The 24,161-nt window shown below is 46.7% G+C and overlaps 1 protein-coding gene across 2 annotated transcripts in view; it reads left to right on the top strand.

Annotated features, from left to right (window-relative positions):
- Positions 1-24,161, top strand: part of LOC135911436 (uncharacterized) — a 153,283-nt gene that overhangs the window by 60,849 nt on the left and 68,273 nt on the right. For both annotated transcript variants that reach the window (XM_065443724.1, XM_065443725.2), the window contains exon 5: positions 11,103-11,243. In XM_065443724.1, the coding sequence (XP_065299796.1) occupies positions 11,103-11,243 (141 nt within the window). The remainder of the gene's footprint in view (positions 1-11,102; positions 11,244-24,161) is intronic.

Raw genomic sequence — 24,161 nt, 5'->3', positions numbered from 1 at the left:
GATGAAATCTGATAACACAAGGTTCGGCGACAACAGACACGCGGATAGAAGCATCGGTAACTTTCCAGAAACTTCGGATACATGCAAGCGCGTCCCGCGCTGCGCGATAAGATTTGTTAGGCGGTGAAACCTGGTCGCCCGATAAATATAAATACACGTGTCAATATTGTGTCGAGGGACACGTGACCGGATCTAACGCTAGCCAAAGGCATTGACAAAGTTATATGGTTAAACAAGGACACGAATCTCGGAAGCGATAATTTGATCATCCAAACTCAGGCCGAATCGGGTCCGTGGCAAATACAAGAAGGACATGCTTTATCAATCACAAACTGGGACAACTTTAGAGCAATCCATGCAAAACGGACGTCGGCAGATGGATCGGAGCCCTAACTAGAAGAATAGACACAATAGGTATTGAAGGATGCACAAAAAGCAGCTGCAGATGTGCCTAAAAAGCTGGCCTACAACAAGTGCCTTATAAACTTCTAGATGTTCTGGAAACATTGGAGACACTTCAGAAAAGATGTAAAAGGCAGAAGCTCCACCGTCGTCGTCGTCATCATCATGGTCATGTTTTATGTACACTGCAAGACGAAGCCCTCTCCCTGCGATCCAATCACCCCGGTCCTGCGCCAACAGATTCCAACTAGCGCCCGCGAATTTCGTCATTTCATATCCCCACCTAGCCTTCGAACATTCTCGACTGCGCTTCCCTTTTCTTGGTACCCATTTTGTAACCCTGATGATCCAACGGTTATCTAACCTGAGCATTGCATGATCTCACCCAGCTCAATTTTTTTCTCCTATTATGAATTAAAATATCGAATATACCCGTTTGCTCCTTCATCCAAACCGCTCTCTTTCTGTCTCTTAAAGCGACACTAAAGGCAAATACTAAGTCGACGTGGCCTGTTTAAATACCATTCGAGAAACCTTGCAACGCTTCTTTTGTGCCAAGAAAACACAAGAAAGGTTTCACGAGAAAATTGCTTCTGACGGGTACGAATACTCTTAAAATTGAGATCTCCAGCCACCCAGCTGTGGGAGTGGTGGCGTTGCATACGCCTTCAGCGCCCTTTGGTGCCGTCGGTGAGTAAAACGGCGCCCAACAGACGGCGGCACCAGGCCAAGACAGAGCGGTGGATTCGCCGCTGTATTCTTTTTGGTCAAGTGGCGTAGACCATTCGGGCATCCCGCGACAATACATGGAAGTTGAAGTCTCTGCTATTTGCAGTTTGTGCGAGTTTCTATAGCAACCAAAAGCAGCGTAGCACTGCGCGACAACGATAATGAAACGCAAAAGCGTGGGCGGCGCAGAGTTCACCGAAAACGAAACCTTTTGACCGCCCGCATCGTTTTCAATTGTAATTTCAATCAGTCATTTTTTCTACATATGAAATAGAACTAGACAAGTCGCATTTTATTTCGGCTGATAATACAATACAAGGCTTTTTTGGCAGTGAGTGGTCGAGCACTAAAAACAAAATTTAACAGAGGAGCGCTTTCGTCATCACGAAAGTACATGAATGTGCCGGGGGACTCTCTAATCATGTGTTGCATTTACCTCAATTTCTCGATAATTAAGGGTCTGTTGGTGTTAATATCGACGTCTCCGAGATTCTCGAGCACTGATCTATTGTTTTAGCTTGCATTAGTATTTGCCGTTAGTGTCCCTCTAGCATTATGCCAAGCATTCTTCGTTCCATCGCTCTTTGCACTTAGTACTTACACTTAGCAAAAGAATAGCGCTAATAAACAAAGAGATAAAAGAATATGCATCGCCACTAAATTATCAACAATGGCATATTGCCTGTAAATAAACGCAGACCCAGCCACATGTACCTGAAACCTGAAACATTCTAAGACACCTCTTAGAGGAAAGCACCACGAAGACAACGCAGCAACAAGACTTGCAGAAACTGCTACACGAATGCACCGGAACTAATGGTCAGGTACTGAATTACCTTATCGACAAAAAAAACGTAAGAAATGATACATCTTCGACAAAATCATAATACAAAGTCACGGGTAAAGTTGACATGGATACTTCGATAACTAAGGCAGAACTACAAGAGGCGGTGCAACTACTTACAAGTTCTGCCCCCGGAGAAGACCGCATTACAAACTGAATTTTTAGAAATGCAGACGAGGAAACGCTTAAAACCTTACTAAAATAGATGAATGAAATAGTGAAATCTGGAGAGGCACGACATACCTGGAAGAATGCCAAAGTTATATTTATTCTAAAGTCGAGAAAACGACTAAACTCGGATAACCATCGCGCAATTTCCTTGAGTTCATGTCTAGGAAAAACAACGAAGCACAGTATACTATGGAGACTTACTGTACACATTGAAAAGAATGAGCAGCTGCCACGTACTATGGTAGGATTTAGGCCAAACTCTCAACGGAATGCATGTTACAACTCTACTATCAAGTCATATGTCCACATCAAGCTCCTAAGGTGGATACAAAAGCCATACTCGGAATGTATCTCAAGAAAGCATTTCACAACTTAAGCCATAATGTAATACCAGAAGAACGTTCTAGCTTCAACGTAGAGAATAAGACACCGTTATATTGCGGATATCGGAGGACCCAAATCAAACACTCTGACCCTGGATGACAAAGGCACACCTCAACGATTGGTGCTATCACCGAGATTATTCAACAGCGCACTAATTGGGCCCCTGAGAAGACCCGATAACATTCCGCGCCTGCACCAAGGCTCTTATGCGGATGACATAACGCTATGGGTAACGGGTGGCAGCAATGGCGAAATCCAGGACGCCCGGCAGGAAGCAAATACCGGCACGCATACGTAGAACCAGAAGGACCTTCGTGTTTGCCGGAGAAAGCTGAGCTTCCACTGACAAAAAAATAGCAAAGAAAATCGCAAGCCTTTAACTTACAAATAATAGCCTTGGATATCAAAGGTACAGCCATACCCCTGGTCTCATGGCTAAGGGTACTAGGAATATGCATAAAAAGTGACAAAAACACTGCAACAATCCAACGCTTGAATGCATATATGGCACAGGTGGGCCGGCTTATTTCGAGAATTGATATCAGGCACACCGGTATGAAATAGAGTAATGCCATTGGACTGGCACAAGCCTCCCGTATAGCATATGGTGCACCATCCTTAAATTTCCCGCATACCAAAAAACACATGATTTACATAATGATAAGGAAAGCAATAAAACAAGCTTCATACCTTCCTCCAAGCACAGCAAATGAAAATCTACTAGCCCTGGAATTACGCAACACACTGGACGAAATTATAAAAGCACAGGGATCATCACACTATGAACGCCTAGCACGTACGAAGACAGGAAGGACAATACAAAAGAAGCTTACAATGCAATACCCGAATACGGGTATTGAAGAAAAGATATATATTCCAGTGGACATCAGGAACACTATAATCCCCCCAACCCAAAGGGCATGCACCCAAACCATAACGCAGAGCGACGAAAAGTAAGAACTCAAAGATTCAACAAAGTACTCCAGGACGCTCAACATTGTGGCTTAGGTCGATGCTGCAAAGTATCTGTCACAACCAGCCAAGACTCTGGCAGTGGTCACAGGTACGAAAGGGGATATCGCAAGAACTAGCTCCATACACACCAAGACCCAGAAGATGGCGAAGAGCCTGCATGCTTTAGCACACGCATCAAGCATTGCATCATGCATCGTAACCGGCTCCAAAGAAGCCGTGATTATTTACGCCAATGGACTTATATCACCTAAAGCACACCGAATTCTCATTGTAACGCATCGTTCCCAGAGAAGAAGTGTTCTACTCACCTTGACCTCAGGTCATGCACGGTTTTTTGGCGCACGACGCTGCCCGAGCAAGCATCAACCGGGATAGCCACTATCGTGGCCCATTTGTTCCTGGACAGCAAATCCCCGGAGACTCAAATAGCGACTTAGGCCCCCAGAACGAGGTCAAGAAATAGCTGCTCCCCGATACAAACAAATGCATACTTACGGAGACATCCTCGAATACTACCGAAATGCTAGCTGTAAATACCCTCCTCATGACAAATCGTCAAACAAACACCAAGCAATTACATGCAGACTTCTGCAAACGAGCACCTTTCCCACGTCACTACTCATGCACCGAATATACCCAGAAGCATACTCATCCCATTGTAAGATATGCAATGCACCTCGCGCTGACTTCCACCACGTGATATGGGCATGTCCATCTGCTCCAAACAATATCGACACATCAAAAACAACAATGCTAGAATAAAAACATTGGTGAGTGGGAGGCTATATTGCTCATTGAATGCCCACAAGACCACCTCTGGGCTATCCGGCTGGGGGAAGATGCTGCTACAGTTCACGGCCGGCCTGCGTCTGACGGAAAGAGGAGCCTTACGGGACTGTACTCCCAGTCTCTCCGTTCACTTTTCGAACCCAGCAGGGGCTTTTCAATAAATATGTTTTATCTCTCTCTATCACAGCAATGGTAACGGCCGAAGTTCACCTGTAGAAATAAACAGAATAAATGTAGGTCCTAGAATAAGGGGACGGCCATGGATACTCCGTACTTATTACAACTTATTTCTGAATTATTACCAATAATTAGAGTGGAGTACATTGTGCAAGTGAGATAACTTTATGTGGGTGCCCGCGCGATACCGAGGATGGTAAACAAGGGTAGTTGACCAGAAAGTACCCATTTCTGTATATTGTGAAATCCTTCGTGGCGTCTAATTATGCACACAATATGTGCCTTTTATTTGATATCTATCAAAGATTTTGGAAATGTCTGCTAAGGGGGGCTGAAAATGCGCCCAGTATGTGCATTTGGTGTGCAATCTTTCAAATACGTTGGAAATCTATGCCAAGGGGGGCCAAAAATGTGCCCAGTTAGCGCATTTACGTTTCTATCTTTCAAATACTTTGGACATCTATGCCAAGTGGGGCAACACATGACAGTTTATTTGTAATAAAACCAAATTGTTCTTTTATTTAGTGCATTTTTACTCTTAGGAAGCTATTTAGTCTGTGTTTTGAGATTCGCTCAGCAACTTTTCAAAATTTTGTAAGGATAGGAATTATTTCTCATTGGCCAATATCACTTCCTAGCCTCTGTTATAAATGATTGCAACGCGAGCACGTTTGACTTTTTATGGCATTACGGTGGTGCTTGTAATCACGTTAGGGATGTACACTAACGGTTTATTAAATGCATTACTTACAACCTTTAACACCTTGTTTCATTTTGACGTTCATAGCAGCTTGGGCACATCTGCAGTCTCATTCGGGTATGTTAGTGTGGTTTATTTTTGGGAAGGCTACGCGGGCGTATCATTTAAAGCAACATCTACAGCTAAGGAGTGTACAATAAATGCATTTGCGACCTGCTTATCCGACGAATTTTTTTTTGAAAAAATTGCTTTCTTGGTTTAGGCATTATTGACTCCTACTTTCTGTAGCCGGTTGCCATATCAAATGAGCCTTTTTCGTCTAAGTTATGAACTGTTGCATATAATGCTCTTCTTTTACCTTTTATTATCGGCGTGCAGTCTATTACGGATTTTCTTAGGCAGTAGAAATTCACTTTGATTTTTCGTATTCAGGAAAGTCTGAAAGCTAGACACGTAAATGCTGCCAAGAAAAGAATTCGACGTAAAGGTCAATTCCCCATCGTTGACGCGCTGGCTCAGGCGCAATTCCTGGCTGACCCACTGTTGATCGCATTATTCCAATCCAAATGTTTTTTTTTAAATTACTACACACACATTTGTACATTGTGTAGCAGTGCAATTTTGCCCCACTCCACAACATGTTTATTCACCCGCTATGATGGCGTAGCGGCTGTGGCGTTGCGATACTAGACCCTCCACCTGAGGGCGCGGGATCGAATCGCGACCGCGGCGGCAGCGTTTCTATGGGGAAAAAATGCAAAAATGCACATGTACTGCGCATCTCGTGCATTTTAACAAAATCCTTCGAGTAGCGTCGCGCTAGAGCTGCAAATAAATGTTATTTTGGTACTTACTAAATCTGCTTTCTAGTCCAAGTCACCATGGGCGAAGGCGTCTGGTCTCTTCCGCACCCTCTAGTAAGACGACAGGACGATGCTTCCTGACGAGGCGGGCGTACTATTGACTGTATTGCTTCCGAGATGCCAATCATTGTCTCACAGTCGAAATGAACGATACGAAAGTGCATCCATTTATTTGAGTTGTAGTGGATATAATCGCATTCAATGATGTAGCGGAATTGAGTAGCCAGTCTGGCTACGGCGATGTTTGTGCTATCTATAAAAGGCAAGCCGTCGCAATAAAAAACACTTTTCCTCCTGAGCCTCATGTTATCTGCGTGCAAAAGAGACATGACAAAACCTGTACACGCCCACAGCTCCTGCACCACATCGACCGTGACGCCCCCAGCAGCACTTCAAGCGCATCCTAGCAAAATAGGTATCGGTTCCCCATTAGTCCAAACATAAACAAAATGAAACGGCTATGCACAGTTTACTGCCGACGCCAGGTTAGCTTTATTTACCACTAATGAAAATTATTCTACAGTAGAGAAGATTACCTCTCATGGTGTGAAACAAAAGCAAAGTTAAGGTGCAAATATTTGTACGGCCATGATCAGCGGGGCTGGGGCGCCAGGCTTTATGCGTTCGATATTACCGTGTTAGCAAAGTCGGGAAGTCGCATATGCCTCTCTCGGGCATCAGTCGAGCTTCAGGTGGCGCACACTGTGGAAGTTGTGTTCTTTGTTAGGTGTCCTGGATGTATCTACAACTTGAAAGCAGGAGCGCGACGAGCTCCAACTGCTTGGGCTGATCGACTTACTCGAATGCCTCACTAAAGAAAAACGGGCTGCGACAGCTTGGATGAGGAACGCGTTTGTTTACTTGCGGCGTGCTGTTTTTCTTTATTTTATATGAAAAGGACTTGTTACAAACCGCAACAAAGGCTGGCTCGCCGGACGGTGATTTGATAGGAAATTCTACGAACACTTTGAGGCAAAACGTGCACGCTTACTCAAGCTAGGCACGAACGCTGTCCCGACTGTGCACAAGTGCGCACTCCCGCAAAATGGGAAAGAAGCAGCGACCTGCCTGTCTAGCCAGCCCATCATCTGCACAAACTCATCCAAGGAATATTAGTTGCTGTAATTGGCCCTTTTCAAACTTCTACTATAAAGGAGAAGGTAAAGGTTATTGTAGCCACGAATTTCCTCTGGCTCTACGAGCTGAATAAACTCCGCAGAGGAGCATATCTGGTGAAGCTGCTAGATTTCTTTTTCTCGGAAAGGCAGCAATCAGGAACTGCGTATAGAGTCATGGTTATGGTCGAAGACACCAAAACCCACAATGCCGCGTACTGTAAAGCAATAGTCGTGTCACTACATATAAATGAACTAGTGTTGGGCCTCAACAAGACGCTCCCTGTCTCACCGTGCATGTTGGTCGCTGTGAAATGCAAGAACTGTGGTGTGGTATCGCCATATGAGGGCATTCCTTAACATAATGGGAAACATGAAACGATATAAGTTACAGTTACTTAGTTGATCCTGGCACATGGCTGTGGTACTGTGAAAAACTATGGAGCAATCCTTCTACGCATTTGCGTTTGTCTACATGGATGCAGAAAGTGTTACATGGAATGCTAGGACGACATGCTATGTGAACAATTGCACATATATTGCCAGCATTTGTAACACAAGCGGTTACAATCGTGACACTGACCACAGAACGCCATACCCGGCACAGTATCCTGAGAACAGATGCGCACATGCATCGGTTGGTCTCAGAAAAAATTTCCAAGATCATATTTTCTTTTTTTACCGCTTACAATGCTCTTGCGGCTAAATGAAACGGCAACATTCCGATATTTAGGCTAGCGCATATTGTCCATTGTGCCAACAGCAGCTACCAAAAGTGCTTCACTTTATGCTTGTAACCAAAGCCGCACTGCTGCAGTTACGTGTCAGCAAATCTTGTGCGTGTACTTCTTATCAAACAGGCACACTCACCACGTAAACCTGCGCATCGGCAAGGTAACGGAAAAGCAAAAACATCTCACCCAGTACACGCGCTAAGTAAGCATAAAGGCGCACATATTTAAATGTAGGCATGTAAACAGCACCAAGATTATCTCAACGGATTGCTTAGGCGTTGTGTAAGTCACATACCTGTTATAATAGACAGTTTTAGCAGAGCGCTTGCTTGCGCTCCGCTCCGCACACGTTTCACGCGCACCGGTGGCTGCATAGAATGCATGGATTTCGCTTATCTAACAAGCGCGTCTCCCAGAGACGTCACTGACGTGCTCTAAGCTTGGCGATAAAACGATTACGAAAGCAACTACACGCTCCCTGACACACCGCTAAATCACGTACCTAGCGGAACGTGGTCAGCCTCACACGTTCCGCTGCCGCTATGTGTGCTGTGCGCACGCACGTCAGAGTTCGCGGTAATGTTTTGCTGAGCGGCGGCGTGCCAATTGTTGTGTTAGGCCGGTCTGAGCGGAGCAGACCGTAGACGCTCTCCTAAAACTCTCTAATAAAGAAGGACTGCGGAAGCATGCTGCCGCTGCTACTGGCGCCTCCTTCACTGAAACTGTGTTGAAGCTGCGAGCCTCTTGTCCCGTTTTAGTGGCGGTGAAGAACGCAGTATAGCAAAACTTATTGGGCGAACCTGTACCAAGAAAAGCTGGTCGCACTGGAAGCACAATGATAGGGGCGAGCACGGCCTGCCATTACCGAAATCTGATCACCTGGTCAACCGCGTCGGCTTTTATAAACGACTCGTCGATGGTTCAAGCGTAATCACGTGCCCGCGTGAATTCTGGAAAGTGCTGCACAATTTGTGACGCGCATACAGTTAGGCTACACAGGGTTGCGTGACAACAGGCAGCAGATGGAACCATCGATAACATTTAGGAACTTCCAATACATGCAGCACTCTCTAATTTAGAAAGTTTATACCCTTCGGGGCATATCTTATCTCACAACAGTAATCGTCATCGGCCGTGCTTGACCTTGTTTTTCTTTAACGCTGCGAGCCTGGTACTTCCACGCCACGAACGACATGCGCGTTACCATTGTGACATAGCATCCTCGACAGGGAAATAGCGAGCGCAGATTTTTCAAGAAAGCAAGTGCAAACAAGGCATATGACGATTATTGTAGTGGAACAAGATAAGCCACAAAGGGTGAAAACATTTTAAAGAGTCAGGCGTGTCCTGAGCCGTGTGATGGCGTTCAACATTCGTTAACCGACGAAAAGCGGTCACCTGAGAAACACATGCGTGTTAACGTCCACCGCTGACAACGTCATGGACCTGGACGTGTCAAAGATTGGTCGACCGAATAAACAGTCACCATAGATTCTTGGGGACGGTGCTGGTACATGCGAGGTCAAGCCACACTTATCTCTCAGAAGGACGATAGGGCAGGCAGTCTGTACGCCGCTGTACTGATCCACATGCAGATTTGCAGCTGTTGATGCGTCCTGGACCATCTAGCTATCCTAGCAATGCGCCGAACAATGCACTAGCCTGGCGAAAACCTGTACAATAACAAATCATTGCATGACCATTTTTCCGCTGCGTCTCTCGGTTCGCCTACTCTATATTATGAGATGTACCAGCCTAGATCCACAAGCCCATAGCTGCACATGCATATAGCGTGAGTGTGAAATCAGTCTATGACGTACTATAGCCTCCGGCGCCTCCTTAGGAATGGTCTAAATAAACGCGCCTCTGACTTTAAATTTGTATGAGACGTATCGCTTTACCTGGCAGGAGCTTTTACCAGCTTCCTGGCGCAAGACAAGCGTCTGAACAATAAAGGAAGCTAGACATGAACCGTCTAATGCAAGAATGCGCTCCTCCTTAGCTCATGTCTTGCGTTCACTGTGTTTTCGCCGCGCTTGAGGATTACAAATGATGATAATAATAATGATTATTGGCATCCCCTATGAAACTGAAGGTGACAAATAGTCACCTAGCCTGTTTTAGTTACTCAGGTATCCAATACATGTTTTTGATTGCACAATGTTGTATACATCTCTTTAACCATTGCTCGTGCTTCCTCAGAACTTCTCCCTTTGCCTTGTACCGATACCTAGGCCTGAAACTGATCAAGTCGAATCAATCTCTTCTTTGCTTTTTTTCCACCAATAATCTAAACGTTTCTGGCTTATCGCGACATCTGACCGCCTGATGTTTCCGCCCACTTAAGTGATCATAATATCTGAAATGATACATAGATGTACGGAGGAAGGGAAAAAGTAATAACGACATCTGTTATGCAAATACTGGAATAAAAAGCATCTATAGCATCATGCTGGTAAATTAAGCAGGCTAGGTGAGTGTTAGTCACCGCCCTGTTTCCAAGGGAATGCGAATGAAGCTCCATCATCATCATCATCATCTGGCGTCCACGGATTCTGTAACCCAGGAATCCGCAGGCACTAAAAAGTGTACGGTTGGAATAAAACTATGTAATTAGTGATGGTAAAATGAAATGTCGTTGTGCCGGATGGAGCTGAGGCAAAGCGAAAAGCTGGCGACAAATAACGCAGCCGATTTCGCGGACAAATGATGGCAACGCCGCAGATTGCGGCGTCGTTCGAGGAAAACAATGCAATTCGTCATAAATTTTACAGCTATTGAGGCATATTTGCGATACAAATTCAAGACCTTAGTCAACCTGGTGCTACAACAACCGCTAGGAATATGGTTTTGCTGTTAAGTTCGATAAGCCTAAACTATTTAGGAAAAATATTCCGTTAGATTTGCTCTACGTGCCTAAATGTCCTAATTAGTTTGATCCGGCTTTCAATATTTATTTTCATTGCCCAGAAGTTACTTCTTTCCAATCAAGAGATGGCTCATTAGCTTATAACGGGTGAAGCATATTATAGAAACTGCATTACACTGATGTTGTACAGTGACGTACCACCAACATGACAGGAACACTACATTTATCATGTGGGAGTGGGCACACCTGATATGTCACTGCAGGAATATTGTGAAAATTATAATATGATATGTAGTGTGGTGATGTGTTATCTGTTAACCTACTGAAACACAGATTACAATTCTATGCAGATGTACCTCGGCGAGAACAAGCTCCTGCCTAATCCAATTGATTTCCCGGATCTCTTAAACGAGATGTTTCTGCAGATTGAAAATGGACGAGTATTCGAAGCCCATCAAGTGGGCGATGATGCAATGTCGGTTTTCGATAACGTAAGTTGAATTTAATGGCCATGTTGCATGCATAAGGTGTTTGCCTGCGTTGGAAGTCATTTGTGAGAGTATTCACCGAAACGAGACTCGGATAGGTTGCACCGGAAAATGTACACACAAAAAAAAATTATTGCGGAGCCCTTCGGTGTAACCTGAAACTTCTGTTCATGCTAAACGTTTCTGTCGAACAAATTGCATGCAGAAAACATTTTCTTAGTTTTTCTTTGCAGCACAGTTTTAATGGATGGTTTCCTAGTAGCACGTATAGCGTTTACCCTGCCGCAGCACCAAATGCAGAAAAATTCGGTATCCGTCGATTTACAAGACAACCGAAGACAACTGCTCCAAAGCAGGTAATCCATTCTAATAGCTCGCTGTTTCAAACCGACCAAGTAATAAAAACGAAGCATATATTGGGTAGTAAGACTGTGACCGTGACTGCCTACAGGCTCTAGAATGATTGCCGAAGTACCAGGGTCGCATTCACAAAAGTTCCCATTTGTAGGTGACGCTTGACACGGGCCGGCAGCCTTCGCTAATAATATTTCCGCCTGAATAATGGCTTGCGTTTGCTCTTACGCAACTATCAAGCGTAAGGAATGTTTCAGAATACAGGCCAAGAACCAGATATACAGAATTGAAGTTTCATGCACCAACTGAATGGCTCTCTACTCTCCTCTATTTAAGTATTAGCGCACGTGCTGAATTTCTGTCCACACTGAGATGTTTTAACGTGGGAAGCGACACGAAAGACGGTTGATGTTTATCATGAGAATATTCCTAGGGGTAGTCAGCGCAACCCGTACGCAAGCTAGGCGAGTTGGCGACTGAGCATATTCCAAAATGTTGCGCTGCCCACCCCTAGGTATATGTGCAGTCACCAACTCGCCCAGCTAGTTAACTTAGTTCATGTGTAGCTGTACGCGCTTCTTACACTCCCAGCAATGTGCTCCCTCGCGTACAGCGCATTCTCTTTTAAATGCGTAGGCATTTCTATGGTTATCCAATGACGAAACTTTCCCCCCTTCATTCCTTCGAGCTAGACAATCGCTTTCAAGAGAGAACCAGCCAGTTGTGGAAGAAGACGATGAAGAACGTGCGAGCAACGAAGCGAAAATTTGGGGGTAGGCCAAATTCAAATCTGTGGACGGGCTATCCTAATTTTGATGTGGGCCAACTTAAATTTGGGGATGGGCCAACGCGGAATTTAGGGATGGACCAAATTAGAGTTGAGGGTTGGCCAATGTGTAATTTGGAGATAGGCCATGTTGAAATATGGGTACTGGGCCAAATAAAATCTGAAGGTCGGCCTTTTTAAATTTGGGGGTGGGACAATTTTGGGAGTAGGCCGTTGTGATATTTGGGTGTAGCCCTACATGAAATGTTGGGATGGTCAAATGTTCAATTGCACGCCGCTGAGCGTCCTTCGAGTTACGAACACCTCGCGGGCAATCGACCGCGTTGCGACGCTTGGCGCATTTTCATTGGGCCTTACTGAGGCGCAGTCAGAACCGTAGGCGAGAGCTTGTGTGGACAAGGAACTTGCGCATACAATAGGCTTGCGTGAGCGATAGAGAGGGTGACATGGCGTCGCGGCGATGCACTCACCCCTTACTCAGAGCTTCACGTGCTACTGCGGCAGCTGGCGTTTGCTTGCAACCGCTCTGCTCCTTGGAGGCGCGCTCATGCCTGGCGTTCCGGCTCAATCGACGTAATTACATTGAAGGGATTGGATGTGGCGAGAAAATATGAATTGTCAGGTAAAGGCTAAGCATTCTTTGCCGCCGGAAAGACCATGCGTAGACAAGCATAAGCTTTGAAATGCAAGCAAGCAACACTAAGGAAAAATGAAGCCACAACCGAGTCAGACATGCATACGCTTTAGTAGAGAATGCTCAGAATTTCTGTAAATTTCTCTTTACTCATTTCATCGCTCAAGTCTCTGCACGTCTTGTTTCTTGAACACGTATTTATGAACTACACAGTGGGCCTCTGCCCATGCGCTAAGTACTCTTGTTTGAGTCACGTTTGATGGTTTTGATTATCCTGCTCGACAGTCGACACACACACACAAAAAGCAGGAAGCTGGGACAGCACCCGGCTGACGGCAGCGCATGATGTGTTTCGACGAGCCAGTATAACTACATTTGGCTTGCGACTGTGACATATGTGCGCTTTTGCAAGAAATTGCGAATCTGCAGGCGATGACGAGAAAGCTGAGGCATTTACTTTGAATCCAGTTGATGACTAATAGCTTTTGTGAGCTAATAAGTTTTTACTGCTTCGATTGCAGTCTGAAATTTCGTCTTTGTCTCTTTATTTTTTTTCTGCACTAATACCTCCTCATGTATCTTTTAAACTTGCTTACGGCTGTAACCACTTGGTTTCTACAAATCTCTTCAGTCTTTTTCATTCAAGCAAAAGTCTAGACATGTCATATCTTTACTGCTGACAAGTCAATGTTTCCATCGCTTCCGGAAGGTGGAGGTTTAATTTCAGTAAAGAAAGGCGTCAGGCAAAAAGATACGATATCTCCAATGCTATTCACAGCGTGTTTACAGGAGGTATTTAGAGACCTGGATTGGGAAGAATTGGGGATAAGAGTTAACGGAGAATACCTTGGTAACTTACGGTTCACTGATGATATTGCCTCGGTTTCTACAAATCTCTTCACTCTTTTTCATTCAAGCAAAAGTCTAGACATGTCATATCTTGACTGCTGACAAGTCAATGTTTCCATCGCTTCCGGAAGGTGGAGGTTAAATTTCGGCCTTGTGGCGTGAATATATTGTCATTCCATTACGATGTGTAGAGTCACTTTGAGAACATTAGTCCAGCAGAAACATGCCACAACCTGCTGTGGTGTTTATCTACGGTATGTTGTTGTCCTCAAGCAGCAAGCTTGGGCCACCAACAGCTAGACACAGCCCTTTGCGTTAGCGTACGAATCTTCACTGCTGATTTGTTTAGTGCCCCATTTGTGAAAGTGAAGACGCTTTTTTTCGCTTTTGTCTTGTACGCCTTCGTCTTTATAGATAAGGTAAGTTAATTAAGTTTCTTATAATTTGGGACCGTTTCAGGAAACGCAAGGGGTCTTATATGCCGCGTATGAAACTGATGAAAATAGACATGCGTGGTGTGCATAATGTTGTAGCTTCGACGGGGCGGCCGGACGGAGGATCTACGGCATGAGACCTAAACGGCCGGGGCGCGCAGCGCCACAGTAACAGAGCCGGACTGCTCAAGTCAGGGACCAGGCAAATAATGATTTTATTACAGCGAGGAGAACCACAGCAGGCAACTGACAGCACTTGGCGCTGAGTGGCGCCCTGATTTAAACGACCCAAAACCGAAACCGGAAGCCAACACAGGATACCACATCACCTCTTCCTTGAGACGAAAATGCGCTGCTCGCTCTCCTCGCAGCAAAAGCAAGTCATGAGTTACAGAACACATGTTAGCACTGTAACACGCGGGTTCGGTGATGGCATCTTTATACAATATAAAATTCAGGCACATGTGCCTTTTACAGACTGTTTTTTAGGCGGACCTCTTTGGCTTCCCTAGTTAAGAGAAATACACAACATGACAGAAAATAAACATAACTGCACTACAGTTCTGAAGACTTTCTGTATTCGTATTGGGCAGACTACGAGATGTACACTTGCATACACAGATTACACATGAAAAGAGCTCCTAGTGTGCAAAAAGAAAGTGCGAACATCTGTGTGCCCCATGGGACAACACTGATGTGTCGTTCATTCGCCCTTAGCCTGACTCTAGACAGCTCAGTGGCTGTCGTGGATTGAAGATTGTGCCTATAAAGCACTTCACACTCCCAAGAAGTTGCGACAGTGCCCCTGTGAGGATCCTAAGGACCTAAATAACAAAACTTTTTGGCGTGAAGGACTAATTCGTATGGCGGCTATTATCATAGTGAAAATGTGTATATTGCATGCTTATGCTGCAAGAAACGTAATGTTGAAGAAATTTATGATATCCCTTCCACGGGGATACTCAGAAATCAAGGAAGGTGTTCTTGCCACTAGGACTCACTGATAAATCTGCAGTATAGCACTAAGTACAGTGTACGCATTGCACCCTTTATGCTGCCAGAAATCCCCCCATTTGAAGGATACTACTTATGCACTATTTATGTAACACATATGTAAGGAAAGACTTTTGGCGTTAAGAGCCGAATTCGCATGGGAGGGTTCAAACCTCTGTACACAGTAAACCAAGGCAGAAGGCTACTTGGTAGCATAATCCTTAAACCGTACCGGAGGTAGTCTGCCGTGTAGACCTACGGAGTACTGGTTCAGGTTGTAGAGGAGGAACAGCGTAAGTTTTACTCACACAGGGACTGCAAGGTGTATCAGTATCCTGAGTGTTTTCAGGAGCAGTGTCTTGGTGAGAAGTGTCGTACGGATGGTCAGCAGAGTTTTCTGCAAGGGGTGAACCCGGTGGCGGTGGTAAAACATGCGGTCGCAATGAAGTGGCTGCCGCAGGACAACGGGTACCAGTAGGAACTGGAAGAAAAGGTGGGAAACTATCGTCAAAGGATGTATCATCATTGAAATGACTCCTTTCATTTGTTGTTTCACCCTCACGTACCGAGTACTTCACCAGTTTAGGAGTATTCCAACGCTTGTCATTTTCAAGCTGGAGAGTACTTCCACCTACCTTGCGATAAATCTTGGACGGACAGGGGTATTTAGGGCAATATTTCCCTGAAGTACGTACCCTAACCAGATCGTCTGGCTGAAACTGAAGACATTTGGATGCGCGCCGACGATCCACATACTTTTTACTATATTCCTGTTTTTGATGTACTCTACTCTGCACTTCCTGGCCCAACTTTGGAGAAGCAAATTTAGGATGCATTGGAGTACAGACGTCCCTTTAAGGACCCGGTAAATCTTTCTACCTGGCCATTCGCCTGTGGGTAGTAAAGAGAAGAGAAGAAATGCTTCAAGCCTCTTTCCTTGAGGAAGTTTTCGAACTGTGAAGAAACAAACTGTGGTTCATTGTCGGACACTATAGCATCAGGAAATCCTTCTCTACTGAATATGGGCATGAGACTGTGCATTATCGCCTAGGATGTGACGGAGGGCATAAAAGCAACTTCAGGCCAATTGGACTGGTGGTCAATAATGACCAAATCAAAACGTGCAACTGTGGAGCACGATAAAGAGGGCCTATTATTTCTATGGCTAACTTTTCCCATGGCATTAACGTCCATTTGATAGGTTGTAATGGAGCAAGGGATGGTTTGGCCAATTTATCTGCTTGTTGGCACAAAAAGCAGTTTCCCACAAGTTCCTCAACTTGCCTATTCATGTGAGGCCACCAGAAGGTGCCTCTCAATCTGAGCTTGGTTTTCGTGATGCCTAAGTGACCTTCATGAGCAATAGACATGCGTTTCTGACGCGTTGTAGGCCGGCGTAGGTCATCGCGGTGTAGGACGCGGCGTAGGACGGCGGCGTATGTCATCGCTTCTGGCTGGGGCTGCGGTAATCAAGGTTGCACCTCAGGAACCCCAGCGATCGCTGAACCTCATCTTTCATGATGTCGGCGATTGAGGCCACTTGAGGATGTGACGAAGGCAGGACCTTGCGCAGTTCTTCGCGCACAATGGCTCTGATGGTCTCTTGAAGGTCGTCGAAACCCAGTCCTTGGATGGCGTACAGCGGAGCTAGCCCCTGGTGGTTATATTGCCGGGTGCGCATCTCCAGAGTTTTCTCGATCGTTGATACCTCTGCTGAAAACTCAGCTACAGTCTTCGGCGGGTTACGAATAAGTCTGGTGAAAGGTTCTTGCTTTCTCTGAAAGGTTCTTTCTCCTCCGACATTTCCGGGTTGGTCTGCCGGAAAGACGGGCCATCTCCTCCGTGAAGATCACGATTGTCTCATTTGGCAGCTGCGCTCTGGTTTCTAGTAGAGCTTCGGCTCGCTCTTTTCGCACCACGCTTGTAAATGTTTGCAAGAAGCCGCTTCGGAACAGGTCCCACGTCGTTAAGGTGGCTTCTCGATTCTCGAACCACGTACTTGCAGCGTCTTCCAATGCGAAGAAGACATGTCGCAGTTTTTCGTCACTGTTCCAGCTGTTAAATGCAGCGACCCTCTCATATGTCTCGAGCCAGGTTTTTGGGTCCTCGAATGTTGAACCACGGAACGTCGGAGGCTCCCTGGGCTGCTGCAGCACGATAGGGGACGCTGGGGCTGCCATTGGGGTTGCCTTGGCCACAATCTTCTTGGTCTTCTCTGGTAGAAGTCCGTGCTCCGGGGGCAGCTGTTGAAGACGACGGCTTGCTCGATGGTCCGGGACTACGTTGGTGTTCTCTTTGAGGTCCGGGCTTCGATCGCGGCTTGTCCGGGGCGTCCGGTACATGAACGAAAAGCACCTCCACCGGATGTCACGTGGTGGTGGCGTTGAAGAACACAGTAGCAATACGGTAAAAGACAAAAATAACTTTTATTAGGCGAACCCGTTCCCGCAAAAAGAGGCTACACTTATAATACAACGATAGCGGTGAACACGGTCGGCAATCATCGAAAAACTGATTGGCGGGTCATGCGCGTCGGCTTTTATACAGCAGTCGTCGAATGTACCAGACAAATTGTTGGCACCCGCGTGCCTTCCACAAAGTTCTACACCATTCGCGTCAGGTGATGAAATCAGATAACACAAGGTTCCGCGACAACAAACAGCGGATAGAAGCATCGATAACCTTCCAGAAACTTCGGATACATGCAGGCGCGTCCCACGCTGTGCGATAACATTTGTTAGGTGGTGAAACGTGGTCGCCCGATAAAGATACGTACACGTGTCAATATTCAATTTTACTGTGAGCTTCCCTTACTTCAAAACTAGTCCAGCCCATATCACCCTGCACAGCTTCATTTGTAGTCTTCGCGTGAGCGCCCAATGCCAGGCGTCCTACTCACCTTTGGTTCCCATAGAGTCCTGATTGTACCCCCGATTTCAAGCAAACAACCGCATTTCCAAAAGTAAGTCCTGCAACCATTACACGTTTACACATAGCCCGGAGCACCTCGTACAGATTGTATCCCCATAGCGCTCTGTGATTTGTTATGGTTGCATTTCTCTTGCCCTTTGCTGTTATGGTTTTTCCTGTGTTTCCATATATCTATTGCCTTCGTTTATCCATATACCAATCTCTGTATATCCTCTTAACCGAGGTCTTTCCTGTCCCTATATAGCCACAGTCTGTTCACTGTTTTCATTGAATACCATAGCACCAGATTTTCTAACACTAAATTTGAAACCTATATTCGTGCCTTCCTGTCCCCAGATGTTGGCCAGACGTTGCAAATCACTTTACTTGTTAGCTAGCAACACAATGTCGTCTGCATACAAAAAACCTGGAAACTCATGCTCTACTACTGGTACCCGCCTGTTTGTATGAGAGATTAAACCCGATACTACTTCCTTCTAGCGCCCTCTCCATCCTCACCATGTACATCATAAGCAGCAATGAGGATAAAGGGCACCCCTGCCTCAGTCCCTTGTTGATATTGCTACACGCGTGTGATATTTTCTTGCTTGAACGAGGCGCGTGGGCGCCATCACTCGAGAAAAGAGGAAGAACAAACTGGGCTTGCGCTGTGAATGTAACCGGTCAGCGCTGCAACCGCTGTTGTAAATATAACCTGTGTATAGTTGCTCGTCTTACTGACTCATCCTTCGCGTAACATTGTGGTGGAGGTGGAACGTTCCCCGTCCTCACCACGAAGCTCCGAAGCGGCCGCACCGTCGTCTTCTTCAGCCATGGCTTCCGATGGAACCATCCCATCGCCACCTACACCTGCGGCGCCTACCACCACGCACGTTACGGTTCCTAGTCTCCGTTACCTTGGGACATTGTCCGCCCAAAATGACGTTGACGTCGACGACTGGCTCAGCATGTATGAGCGTGCAAACCAAAGCCACCATTGGGAGCCTAACATCATGTTTGCCAAGGTGATCTTTTATCTGGACGTGACTCTGCGTGGCTGGTTTCGCATCTATGAGGACGAGATCTAAGAGCTGCTTCGGGACGCATTATGCAACTCATCATGTCACCAACAGGCTCCATGAAAAGAGCTTACCACCCGTGTCCATTCGCCGATGGAATCGTATGTCTCCTACATACAGGAAGTGCTCGCGTTTTGTGGGAAAGTCGACGAGCACATGACCGAGGTTGACAAGGTGGGCCATATCTTAAAAGGCATCGCGGAAGACGCCTTCAATTTCCTCGTCTATAACGACGTTTCTACCGTCGATGCCATCGTAAAAGAATGCCGCCACTTCAAGGTAGCCAAAAGCCGCCGCGTTGTCCCACACTTTTCTTGTCTCCCAAACACCTCTGCCACGTCCTCTTGCTCCGCTCTCACCGCCACACGACCATTTTAAGAGAACGTTACCTGTATCGTTCGGCGTGAGACTGAAGCGGCTACAGACACCCGGCAAGTGAGCAGCCCCAAATTTTGTCTCAGACAACGCAGTTTTCTCCAGCAGTTTTCTCAATGCCCTTAGCCTCTCCGGAGGATTTGATTTGACACAGCTGCTTTCAGCTCCGCAACCAGGTCAAGAACTGAGGCAGTTCTTCACCGGCTGGTGGCGGGACATCACGGGCAAGCTTAGTGCCGCAGCATCTCGTCAGCCGGCGCCGCGACCTGTCCACATGCACTCGGAACATTTATCTTGAGCCCATGTGTTTGTGCGTCGGCCTCTCCAACCACCTTACGACGGACCGTTCAAGGTGGTTCATCGCACAAACAAGCAAGTTACTGTGGACATTCATGGTAGACACGAGGTAGTCTCAGATGCAGAATTCTGAGTAGGCATGCTGTTGCGACTCTTGTCAGAACAACGAACGAAGCCACTGCGACTTCTTCCCGAACAAAGGTGCGCCGCACACGCAGTGGGAGGCGAAAAAATGCGACCGTTCGACCCCACCTGTAACGCTCGGGCAGCTCACTGGGGAGGGAGTAGTGTAGTGAAAGCCATCCCTGGGCCTCTATAACTGGCGCGCGTTTACGTGGTTTGTTTATAGTGCCACTCTGCGGCACGATGTTATCCGCCATGCAGGCAAGCCTGTTGGTGGGCTGCCCCCCCCCCCGTTTTGTGGGCGAATAAAAAGTTAGTCTGTGTTTGAAATTAAGCGCTCATGGTCTCAATGGTTTTCGCTCGTACTAGCAACTAACACGCCTATCAGGTCATTTCAATGTTGTTGCAGCAGCACCACGGCAGACGGCGTGCTCTCAAAATTACGGTTACTGCCAATACTAGATGTTTATTCTGAAATAGCACTACTACCATTATTCAAAGCTATAAAGGAATGCGTACCCCCCTCAGCAGTTAATTGTAGTGGTGGTTTTCAACAGCTTCGCTGGATATCCGCATTCGCAGGCCCGGGATGACGAGCTTCTGTTTTTTTTAACTAGCTATCCTTTCCGTTTACTAGCACACCGTTAGAAAGTGACATGTACGTACTCGCCCAACAAGCAACCCTTTTATCCATAAGCTCACTATCACTACTCACTTTCATCCTTCATTTAGCGGAGTACTGGTAGGCAATGGTCGCCCTTAATCGTAAAAGAAATACCCTGCAAAGTGACATTCTTTGCCGTCCCGAAGCGGCACCGTCTTTCTTGCGGCCATGGAAGCCGCAGTGAACGTGCTTCTACTCATTCACCCCAGGTTCTGTACTCCGGCTTGAGTCGGTGCTTTATTGCTTGAGCATCAACGCTGTGCGTAAGCACCTGACTGATTACGAGTGGCACTGGGTATTTTTCCTTTTTCGGGCGCTTTAGCCTGGTGGTGCCTGCTACAGAGTGTTCCATGCCCTGGCAGATGAGATGCCTCTATTTTAGCATTTATCAACCAAATTTGCGTAGTACGACACTTCAGGGATCGCTCATTGTGCATACACATCCGAATTTACGACAACTATTATTTGGATTAGGGATGCCGGCAGCAAGGTTGCAGAATCACTCTCAGGGATATACTCCACCTTACTTTCTGAGCGTGCCACTCAGTGCGATGTTTAGTGACGGCGCTGCTTAAATGCAGAGTTGTAATTGAAGCAAAACGAAAATGATTTCGGAGACGGCCGTACGTACATATAACTCGAACACAAATGTGCATTGCTGTCTCCTGTCTTCTTCTTGGCATTGTGTGTTTAGCTCGACGCAATGTTATACATCCAAACTAACAAGCTCCGCTGTATATGTTATTGCAGATTGAAGACCGTGAGTGCAATCGCTGCTTGATAGCTATCGGTTTCTCCTCACACAGCTGTTACAATATTTATGCGAATGCACACCACTGTAATGCACCCCATAAACGATGTTCGCCCTATCGTTCCCGTGGCTTATTGCCGTCCCGTGTTTCAGTATTCGCCTGTCTACTAACCTGACGCCTAAACTACTTACTGCTTTTTCCTGAGAAGTCATCACTGGTATCCACATGCGTACTGAGACTTGTCACGGGGTCCTTCTTGTGTGCCATGCCAGCACACCACAGTGATGCACCACATGAAGTCCCTACTTCACTTCTTCCTGCTATGCGGCCGATGCGTCGACCACGTGCACATCCGCTTTATTTAACCACGGCTCCCGCTTCCAAGGGTCCGGTAACAATGGCTGACCTCTTAAACCGACGGCGAGGGGCTGTGCCCTTAGGGGACATCGTTGTCCAACCTGACTTTTCGTGCTTTAGTCGTTCCAGGACCATCGTAACAGATTCTGGGTGGTCGTATAAATGCCCGTTTATGTCATAGTTAATAGTTAAGCGAAACATTCTGGTTATACAACATCACACAGGCATTGATACAGCAGCCCACCATTTCCTGGAAATTATCTTGTCTTCAAGGCACACGCAACAGAGCCTCTTCATCCTCAATGTGTACAGCAGCCCCAAACAACAACATAGGTTTCTACAACTTTTGACCAAAGCGTATCAAGTAGCCAGGGAAGCCCCCCTGCTCATCGTATGGGACCTAAGCGTCCCTGTGGCGACATGGGGATACGCAGTGGACCACCGAAAGGGAAGACAACTAGGTCTTGATGGACAGAATGTAGGTCTTGCTCTTCTCACGGATCCAATTTGTCCCACTACTATGGGAAACAGCACTGGCAGAGACACTACTCCGGACCTGACATTCGCAAAACGATTTCCACAGGCACACTGGATCAACACGTAAGACAACTTGGGCAGCTACCACTATATAATTCCAAACAACAGTTCGAGTGGGCCCGCGAGAGCGAAGAGCCGTCAACTCCGCAAGATGAATTGGGACCCTTTCCGGCAGGCCAGAGCTCTGACGTCTTTCTCCGGTACCCAGCCCTCTAGGGAAGGTTTGGTTGCATGCTTGCTGCAAGACGCGAGCGAAGCCACTAAATTAGTGCCTGAGGAAGCCACTATGCAGGAGGCCGATAGCAACTTACTGCATATGTGTGAAGCTCCCGCCAGTCTGCAACACAGATACAAGCACAACAAGCTCAACCGAACCCTCGGGAAAGGTATTATCACTCTCACCCTTCACATCGAAGAATGCACAACCTACTCGCCTAAATTGGCATAGCACATGCGACAGCATTCAGCAGCAACGAAACCTGTTCAGAACGTGGAATATCTTCTGTTGCCTCCTCGATATGACCAACAGCAAGAACACACAACAGCACAACTTGCAAAATATTATTCACACCAATCCGGGCATGGACGCACAAGTTCTTCAAGAGCTGATAGACTACTACGTAGGACCTCAGCATAATTACCCGCTCCAGCATACACTGGCACCTCTAAAGACCACCTGGATGCACCCATATAAGCAGCAAAATTACGTGAAACTATCGTCGCACTCCGACCTAACTCGATCCCGAGACCTGATGACAGTACTATTAAAATGCTCCGAAACCTAGACAAGGATTCTACTAGCCCGCACAGCCTATTTTAACGAGCACTGGGAAACTGGAAATATCCCCTCACAAAAGAAATAAGCCAAGGACGGGCTTCCTACTCGAAAACCTCTGCCCTATCTCCCTTACTTCGTGTGTTGGAGAGGTCCTCGAACACGGCATCCTCACACGCTCCCACAAACAAAGTGTTACGTGTTGGAAGACGAAAGACGAAAGAGGCTATTTACAGGCTATTTACACAGGACTGGAGCCAGAGCACCAGGCCGACATTCATTCGCGCCAAGGGCACAGACCCACTTCATCGTCGTTCTCGCGGCGACTCGTCCCTTGAGCATCGCTCGATGATGTCGTAATACTACCCCCAGGCGGCAAAAGCGCCGTCACGGTGCTGTTAAATATCCAAGGGGTGTGGGGAGTTGTAGGGTTTGAGTCGGGCGACGTGGACAATGTTACTGGCTGTCTCAGCAGAGGACGCATTGGGCGTAGCTAGAACGAGTTCTTAGGTGACATCTGTCACTTGGCGAAGCACGCGATATGGGCCCGTGTAGCAGGAAAACAGTTTTTCACAAAGGGAAATATTACGTGATCGTGACCAAAGCAGCACGAGGTGCCGGGCACAAAGTTGACATCACAGTGACGGAGGTCGTAGCGTTGCTTTTGTTTGCCTTGAGAGACTTGTACACGAGCGCACACAAGTTGGCAAGAATGGTCAGCATGGGCGATAGCATCACGGGCATAAGCGCTAGTTGATGCTGTGGTGGACGGAAGCACAGTTTCCAGTGGTAGCGTCGGTTCAGGGTCACACAAGAGGTAAAAACGAGAAACGCCAGTAGTGTCGAGACGGGAAGTGTTGTACGCAAAGGTGATGAAAGGTAGAGCCTGGTCCCAGTTACGGTGGTCGTCTGAAACGAATTTGGATAGCATGTCTGTAAGGGTGCGGTTCAAACGCTCAGTGAGGCCGTTCGTTTGAGGGTGGTAAATTTATGCTGTATTG

Source organism: Dermacentor albipictus, chromosome 4 (genome assembly GCF_038994185.2).
Source record: "Dermacentor albipictus isolate Rhodes 1998 colony chromosome 4, USDA_Dalb.pri_finalv2, whole genome shotgun sequence".
NCBI classification, from domain to species: domain Eukaryota; kingdom Metazoa; phylum Arthropoda; class Arachnida; order Ixodida; family Ixodidae; genus Dermacentor; species Dermacentor albipictus.
This window is presented reverse-complemented; position numbering and strand designations above follow the sequence as displayed.